The sequence below is a fragment of the Notothenia coriiceps genome, unplaced genomic scaffold (assembly GCF_000735185.1).
Source record: "Notothenia coriiceps isolate Sejong01 unplaced genomic scaffold, NC01 NC01_scaffold00035331, whole genome shotgun sequence".
NCBI classification, from domain to species: Eukaryota; Metazoa; Chordata; class Actinopteri; order Perciformes; family Nototheniidae; genus Notothenia; species Notothenia coriiceps.
In genome coordinates, this window is record NW_011368032.1 from 29728 (window position 1) to 38875 (window position 9148).

At 43.3% G+C, this 9148-nt stretch overlaps 1 protein-coding gene across 1 annotated transcript in view; it reads right to left on the reverse strand.

The window, feature by feature from the left end:
- Positions 1-8946, reverse strand: part of dmxl2 (Dmx-like 2) — a gene marked incomplete at its 5' end in the record, with an annotated part of 24421 nt that extends 15475 nt beyond the window's left edge. Inside the window, 15 exons of the mRNA XM_010791222.1 lie at positions 24-189; positions 299-396; positions 1071-1240; positions 1422-1532; positions 2674-2809; positions 4048-4167; positions 4253-4573; positions 5157-5817; positions 5913-6085; positions 6841-7127; positions 7469-7696; positions 7804-7923; positions 8005-8113; positions 8246-8335; positions 8791-8946. Of these exons, the coding sequence (XP_010789524.1) occupies positions 24-189; positions 299-396; positions 1071-1240; positions 1422-1532; positions 2674-2809; positions 4048-4167; positions 4253-4573; positions 5157-5817; positions 5913-6085; positions 6841-7127; positions 7469-7696; positions 7804-7923; positions 8005-8113; positions 8246-8335; positions 8791-8946 (2946 nt within the window). The remainder of the gene's footprint in view (positions 1-23; positions 190-298; positions 397-1070; positions 1241-1421; positions 1533-2673; positions 2810-4047; positions 4168-4252; positions 4574-5156; positions 5818-5912; positions 6086-6840; positions 7128-7468; positions 7697-7803; positions 7924-8004; positions 8114-8245; positions 8336-8790) is intronic.
- Positions 8947-9148: the final 202 nt, after the last annotated feature.

Here is a 9148-nt window from a genome sequence, read left to right on the forward strand (position 1 = left end):
AGTTTGCACATGTGTGTTCACACCTCTATAGCATCTTTCAGTGATCCAGCCAGTAGGAAAAAGGCAGCGGACTGTTCAAAGCGCTGCTTTCCCAACAGGGAGAAAGCATTTTTCAGTGCTGCCTTTCGCCAGCGGTCTTCACTGAAGTTGTTCTTGAAAAACTGAGTCATCTTGTCATCATGCTGAGACCTGAAAGAATAAAACCATCCAGCTCATCAAAGTTTTGTGTGAAACATTATTGAAATGAAACAATAACTACATTTAAGATGTAATAATGTGCGCGGAAACAATGCATTACCTGAAGAGCCCCCAGAGGACAGCTTTTTTCTTCATGGCCAAGAAGAACAGAGCAGCATCTAAAGGGTCGTTGTTTCTCTGGAATGCAGCTTTACCTATCTGAAAACACACAAACGACACCGTCAATCAATAATCCCACTGTCCCTTAGTTGCTGTAAGGATGTTAAATGTACTTCAAAGACATCAAAACACTCCTGTTAGCTACTCCTATTTAACTACTGTTATAGACCTATGTACAATTACTGTAGGCTTTGCTCTTTACAATAAGCTAAGGTGGATTTACAACTATGTACAACACACTGGTTAGTAGAGAATGCTTCTTTCCGGATACAATACCTGTTACTGCTTTTACATTTTGCAGTCAGTAGTACAGGGGGCCTACAGATTTACATCTAAAACTTTTATTGATTTGTCTTTATTTTGTTGAGACATGCTGGTGAATGGCCAATGGCAATGTTCTGACTGACTGCATCATACTGTTAGGTTTCATGTTTCTGGAATCCAGTAGAACTCCACAAAGTACAAAAAAAAGACTTGAACAAACCAACCCCTCTCAGACGCAGTATCAGTTATCATTTTAAAGGATGTATTAAATTCTCATGTGTACATGTTTTTGTAGACAATCCATCCCAACCTGCAGAACATTCTGTAAGTGCTCTCAAATGTCACAGTTAGCTATGTTGTCCTGTGCAGTCTATATTTTATGTATCTGTTGTATCACTTTCATCGTTTTAGAAGCTGTCAATGTTGTGTGAATCTATCTGTCAAGGTACCTTTTCCACCATTTTCCGAAGGGTGTTAATGTTGCGTATCCACCACCCCGCTCCAACAGCTCTGAGCTCAGACCACTGAGGGTCTCCTCTCTGCATGGCAGGGATCATGTTCAGCTGCTCTTCTTCTGCCTCTGAGTGGAAGGCCCATGCAAAGTGGCATGTTGACAGGCCTGCCAGAGGTAGATAGGGAGGGAAAGAGCATGATGTCTGAAGTGTATTCCCAAAATTAAATGTACCAGAGATATATATTCTATTAACACCAACTTTGACATACTAGTGGGATATTGTATCATACAGAACAACATGTAATATGTGTGTGACAGCAGCAGTGTAATGAGCAGTGTGGTTTACCCTGGTGGAGCAGCTGCATGCGGTAGAGCGGGGGCAGGGAGGTGAGCAGGCAGGTGTGAAGACGCATGGCCAGCAGGTACCGCAGTCCACACTCATCGAGAGCCTCGCCACCTACACAAACACCACACCAGGGAGCTGTCAGCTTTTGTCATTGTTATTCCACAGTTGGCAGTCTCAAAGCAAAGCCCTTTGAAACTCCAGTATCACTTCAGTTCATGCATCCTGTGAGAGTCTATGTCTACTGTCCCTGAACCATCTTACCCTCTTTGTCCTTACTTAGCCCTGGAACAACTTAGGCCTGGAACAACCTGCTAATGTCTTCCTCTGAAAAGACTAAATAAAGAAGGACTGAAAGTTGGATAAAACAGACAGGAAAAGGAGGAACAGTATAGGCATTGTTGTTTATGTGATTAAAACATTGATGGCTGGAGATGAATTTGATCTATAAACACAGGAGAAATAAAATGTTACTTTTTTTATGTCTCTAACTCTTAGACAACTTTCATACAATCTCTTAGCAAGGGTAACAATTAATGGACTGCTAGACATTAAGGCGTCCAAAATGCAAAATTACATAACAAAGCTTATCTGCAAGTATAAGTGCATAGTGGATCTAAAGAATTGAACACAAAATACAGACCAATTGCTTTGTCTCCTTTGTGGTGCAGGGAATGATCCCCCTAAAAATCTCATTTCAGAGAAAAAAGATTATTCCTGCACATACTTTGCTCGAGACATATCAACAATCAAAGATGTATTGTTTACATGTCTTCAGAAAGGTCCTTGTAACAGGATTATACTCTTTCTTTGACTAAATCAATGTAATTAAATAAAAGTGTGCGTGGGAATTACCCTTTTTCTCTGAAATTGCATCTCGTATTTTACATATTTAGCATAATGGTTGTCTTGTAAGTTGTCCTCCTCCCTGTCAGCTGAGAGCGTAAGGACTGCTGCAGAATAAATTCTTGCACATGAGAAAACTTCTAAAGGTTAATGCGTGGATCTCTATTGTTGAATGTCACATGAATGTAAAACTGGATATTAACAGATGAAAATGGCATACATACATATAATAACTCAAAAACTAAAATGATTTAAAAAAAAACAGTTGTGTGGACAATAGAAAAAAAAGACAAGAGGTCAGCAGTCCCCAACCCCAGTAAACCTTGGTGTAGTGGGATATATTTACTTTGTGTTATTACATGGACTGTACATATCACAGATATATGCGGTAACCAACATATATGCTGACCTGTGTACTTCTGATCGGTGGAGCTGGTGACCTCAGCACTGGTGGTTGCAACAGTATCAGACAAGGCCACCAGGAACATCTGCTCCAGTCTGGTGAGTCCCGGGAGGCTGGAGTGCATGAGGTGACTGGACAATACCTGGAAACACAAAGGAAAAGAAAAGAGAAACTTGATGATGATATCGTACTGATGACATTTTGTAATTATTCGACATTTCGTTAAATATATCACAGCGTTAATATTGCCCTATTATACATTTAAATGTTCAAAACAATACTCTCACATCCACGTTGAGAGAATATTAGTTTAAAATAACCACATTATGTGCAGATTAGGTTTATTACCATGTTTTAGTTGTCATGTTTTCTCTTCTTTATTACACTCTCCCTTAACAACCCAGTTGCAATACAAAAAAAGATTACAAATATGTGACCTGCTCTATCGAAATCAGTCGCATTGACCCTAATACATATTTTGAGTTGTATACACTGCTGGAAAGAGGATATTCCTAGCTTTCTAATGATATCAGGATTGTTTTTGTACTCCAAATATTAAGCGAAATATGTCACATTATATAATGACTGTCACCGAGTCATCATTTTGAGAAAAAGGCCTTCAAAGTTTTCTCTTCTCTGGAATCCATCGATCTGATTGATTATTAGCGGAGCAAATGATCAAAATACTACGGAGGGAAGATATTTTCGTTTGGATTACTGGTCTGGGGGAAGCTCGCGAGTGTGTGTGCGTGTGTATACGTGTGTGTGTCTTTGTGTAATTTTGCGTTTGTGTGTATTGCGTTTGTTTCCCGGGGAAAACCCTCACGAGAAACACCGGCTGTTGTTATGCCTGCTTTGACGTTAAATTACTCCGTTCTCCGCTTGTAATTATGCCGTTACAAGCTTCAAAGTTGTATTTATCATCTAAATTTGCCGAAACAAGTTTAATATTCTGAAAGCCAAGACTTTGTTTAATTGAAATCAGATGAAAACAAACTGTAACGGACCCTGCCGTGTTATTTATGATTACTCTACGCTTACATTCATAATGTCAGCCGGAGGGAGGGGGGGCGGCGCTGCGGAAGAGCAGATTGCCTTTCATCTTCCCTTTACAAGCTTCAAGAATGTATTTATCGTGTGAGTTTGGAAATAAAAGTGTCATATTCTGAAAGCCAAGACTTTGTTTGTTTAAAATCCAACAAAACACCCGAACCCAGAAAAAATTGTTTTTTACGCAAATCCACGTTTACTTTGAAATGAGCCGTTGCGACTTCCGACTGATTTCGATAGAGCGGGTCACATATTTGTTGAAATATGTTATATTAACTTCTTTTGATTTTTTAGACATACTGTATCTCCCTAAATTCAATAAAGCAATACCTGAGCATGCTCCGGTCCAAAGTAGGTAGGTCCATATTGAGAGAGGTTGATAACTCGAGACTTTTTCTCTGGTTTGTCAGTGGCAAAGTTCACAAAATCATCTGTGGTGACCGCTTGCATCTGTTTACACAGGAGAAAAGGAGTCAAATCAATCAGCGGACTAAATCTTTAATTACTAAATAAGAGCTCTCCTCACTATACCAACCTGAAAGAGGTCTGAATATTGGTCTTCTGCGGACTTCTGGGACCCCTCACCGTCGCCCCCCTTAGCAGCTTCTTCCGCTCCCTTGTACGAGGTGTCCAGGTCAGCCAACATGAGGGAGTAGAGAGGCAAGGGGGGGATGGAGTTGATCTCTGTGTAGTCCCTCCCCCCATCGCGGCCAGCCACTATGGTGTCTTTGGCTGTGCTGCCGGTCACACTGATGGTCCGGGACAGATGTCTCCTGGATCCACCCTCACCTGCCTCCACATCCCTCACCACTGCCACTTCCCCAGCAATACATTTCACCAGGTGAGCGAGGATGGCCTAAGATACAGAGGATTAACGGGTTATACAGCGTATACAACACAGTGGATCTGCTAGATCCCCACAAACCAGATTCCTGTTTGTGAGTGTCTGTCATCATCATTATATGCAGGGGTGCACACAACTTTCTCAGTGAGGTACTCAGATGAGTACCTGGAGTCAGTGTTTGGTACTCCAACTTCTGGCTCCCCTCAAAGTTCCCATGAAGCCCTCTGTATCGCGAATGTCAGCGGGGGGAGAGTGCAGAGCTTCATGACCACAGAGCGTGTGAACGTTGTGATCAGCTGTTTTAGCGCAGTGCTGCTGTACAGACCGACGTTAACAGCAGCCCTGTCTGTGCACACGGAAACCGACTCTGTCGTCCGGTGATCAAACCACCTTCTGGAAAAGCTTCACAAGTACGTTGGTACGCAAATGCGCTTTATGACACAAGTGACGGTACGCATTTCAGATTGTTGCCGCGCATGCGTACCTGCGTACCACTTATGTGCACCCCTGATTGTATGTTAATCTAAGCCAATTGAACTTGAAATAAAAATGTTGCCTATTTTGGGGTCACTAAATGAGGCCTGAACAGACTCACCTTGGCACGGCGAACCTTGCCCAGGTCCATGAGCTCCAGCAGCTGGGTGGGATGGTACTGGGGTAGAGTCGGAGAAAGGGAGTGAGCTGCTTCAAACAGTCCCCCCTCCTGAAGTCCTGCTGGGGCACGAAGGGCCTCATCCACTGCAGCAGCTCCTGCGGCACTCCCTTCAAACACACTCTTAGATCTGGCTCTCCCTTCAAAGACCGAGGAGGTTGTGTTTTGACCACCGGCAATGTCTGCAGACGATAGGTTGCCCTCCTCTCCATCCCCAGCCTTCTTGTCCTGGTGCCACTGGGCGTACACATGCATCTCACAGTCCATGCCCACCACCAGGATGCCGTCCCTCACCCAGGACAGGGAGACTGGCAGAGACGGTGTGCCGTCCACAGAGGACAAGAGGTCCACAGACCGAAGCAGGATCCAGCGTGAGCGGATGCCCTGCTTGATACTGCCCCCTAGAGGAAGGGTGATGACAGCTACTCCTTCCTTGCTGCTTGTCGGCTCATTGACGACGCCAGAGATACGGCCGTACATGAGAATGTTGGATCCAACGCCCACAGTGAGGATGTGAGATCCGTCCTCCTTTGAGAGCCAGTCCAAGTGTACGTAATGCTTAATGTTGGGGGAGCTGTGGTCTCTGGTCATGTACAGGTCAGACCTGGCGCAGAGATAGACGCATTATTACCTTTTAATATAATGGTACACATACAAAGGCGGACAGAATATTAAACAAACAAGCAGTGCCTTACTTACCTGCTGTAGACAAAGAGGTTGGAGTCCACACTGACTCTTGGATCCAGGGTTGAACAGGGTCTGGTAAAGTCATCCAGGTGGAGAGTTTGCTCTAAAACCCACTCTGAGCCTCCAGTAGATTCACACTCATAGATGGACACGTGCATGGAGAAGTCCTGCCCAGAACCCTGCAGCTGAGGACAAGAGGAAAGCTTTTTAAAATGTCTGATTTCTGAGAACATTTTAAATCTGAGGACACTGGACATCTGGATAACCAGGCCTGCTGTAATTGTAATAAGTCAACTGAAAACCAGATTCTAAGCCTGTTCATAGACTTCAAATCAGTGTTCAATAACATCCAGCTCAACACACCTCAAAGACAGAGTAGCAACAGGATATGCAATTAGATCCTCAGATAGTCATGTTTTATCATTTCCTTTTCCCTAATGGCTAAATACGACTGGCACATATTCAAATGCACTGTGGTGTGTAGTGTGCAGGGGCGGACTGGGACTACAAATCAGCCCGGAACTCTCGACCGGCCCACTTCGGTATCACCGGACCACCTTGGTACCGCAAGTAATTACCGCTAGTAAATTGTCAACGGGGGGGGGGGTGCTAGTGACTTCTCCGACCGGCCCACTTCAGTACCGGCCCATCGGGATTCGCCCCTGATAGTGTGGATAATGTATTTTCGTCTTATCTACTTCCTACCCCACCATCCTTTGCTCCACATTAACACCTATTCATAATTTAATATATGGAATTGTTATCTATTTGTAGATGATTCAGGCTATAACGTCAATTTGTGTTTATTCACTGCATTTCCATTTTTAATGCAATTTTGTTATCCTCAAGTTGATTGCCATTAAATGAACTCCCAGCTCTCTATAGGTTTATGGTACTTCACACCTTAAACCAATTGTTAAGCCAAATGCAAGTTTCCTACCTGTCCTGGTCGTGGCTTTTTAAAGGCCGTGGCCAGCCTGCCGATGTAGGAGCAGGACACAGCAACAGGACGCCCAGGAACGCACACAGCACTGTTGTTGTCTTCCTCCTCGTTCATCAGAGCCCAGGGCTCCCAGCGGTACGTACGGGTGTCCTGGTCATCCTCGCTGTACCCCTCATCCCCCTCCACAGCACAGCGCCAGAAACGCACCCGAGAGTCAGAGCAGGTGGTGACAATCAGGTACGGAGCCAGGCATACAGGGTAGATAGAAGAGGAACTCAGATGACCTAACAGAGGAAGGGGAGGCAGAGACATTTGAAAATATGTTCTACGTTTATTGCACGAATCTGATTTATTGAATTTTACACAATGTATGAAAAATAGAGGTTCAGGTACTTCTTTTAATCGGCCTGACCTGACTTAAATATGGATACTAAGGAAATAAAGCACCTTTGAAATTGAATTTTCTAATCGAATTGTCAACATAACTCAAAAATAAATACACAATTTTGGCCCCATGTAGCCAAGTCAACATTGGAACCAAAAGAGGGTTTTACGCTTTGCTGTTTATTTGGCAACAATAACATGGTGAGAGAGTTATTTGTGACAACTGTGTGCCCATCCTAACCTGCAGAGGGGGTCGCCCTGGTAACCTCCACCCCGTGGGGAAGGTGGAGCCGCTTGCTGTACACCAGCTTGGAGCTCAGGATGAGTTTGCTGGCTGATTGCAAGTTGGCTGTAGAAGATGAGCGAGGCAGGGGTCTAATAGGTGAGGTCTCCGGAGACGAGTCAGGATTCAAACTTTGATTGGGAACCATCAGTTGGCTCTGGAAGCTGAAATCTGGGCTTGGCTCATCTGCAGACAGAGACGTAGGAATATTAAAGCTGGTCTTCATATCAGTTAAGACGTTTGATGTAGATCCACATTTAAAATCCTTGTGTTTATGCTAGTAAATATCCTACCAACACAGGCCTGCACAGACTTGAGGTGCAGGTGCCACATCTGCAGGACTGAGTTCCTGTTGAGATCCTTTTCTATCACCACCAGGAAGAACTTCTCAGAGAATGGGGCAGGTTGGTAATCTGGACATAGTAAACATTACATTCACTTTTTCTAATGACAATCAGCTTTGAATACAATTGAAGTTTGAAAGGGTGCTATACCTTCACCAGATGGAAAGGCCGGTGTGAAATCTTCTGTCTCTTTCTGAGGCTTGTAACCTAAAATGAAGTCCTCTTGAAAGACATGCAGCAGCTGAGTGTTGGAGCCACACTGGATGCACATGAGAAAAGCACAAAACATGTTAATACATCTATAAATCAGAAGCTTTCAGGATTTCAGGCCCTGAATTTCTATACATGACTGATCGAAGGCGGTTGTGAAAAACACAGATGAGCTGCCAACCTGGTTTGTGATGACGTCCAACTCGATGATACAGCCAGGCCTGGCAGTGGACTGCTGGCTGACAATGTTGAACACTTCGCCCACCAGTTTCTAAAGAGACACACGCATGGAGATACAAAACTATCCATTTAGTGTACTGCATTTGAATCCACTAAAGTGGTGAACAATATTGCACATTAGATTCTGAAGTACAGGGTAATGTAGGCTGGAGGTTGTGATAAAACAAAGATACATTGTTTGATTAATAAATAAAGGCAGCATCAAAAGGAATGTAAAGCATGAGAAGAACTTAATATATGGGAATTATGTATTTAAATCAGCTTTGTGATGTGTTCTGGTTAATATGCATCCAATAGAGGACAACAAGCTACTTTATACATTCTTCTTGGTTTTTGATGAACTTTACGAGCTGCGGTGTAAGACACGAAGACTCAGATACATTCAATTCAATGAAGGGATAATCCTGATACAAATGACTACATCCAAAGGAGCAAAAACATTATTGTTTGTTTTCGGTGCAGTTATGAGTGTATGTGTCTACTCACAGACGTTTCAGGGTCTGACAGCTCATCCAGAAGTTTTCTGGCATCCACCACAGCTTGATAGAGACGTAGGTTTTTACCATCTGATGCCACGAAGCAGGCGCTGGCACTGTTGCAGTAAGATCCTGAGGGACACAGCACAAAGTTAGATTGAATGTGCTGTTCCACAAAATATTTAATATTCTGTAATTTAATAAATGTAGTCATGGCCTACATCAATAAAGACATTTTCCAACTTAAACACAATTATTTCAAAGATTAAAGCAACAGGGAGCCAGGATGAAACTAGATCCATGTTGGATCTTAGAGAAAAAATGAGGCAAAGTCATGATCGTTTTCATATATACTGTGCATGATTTAA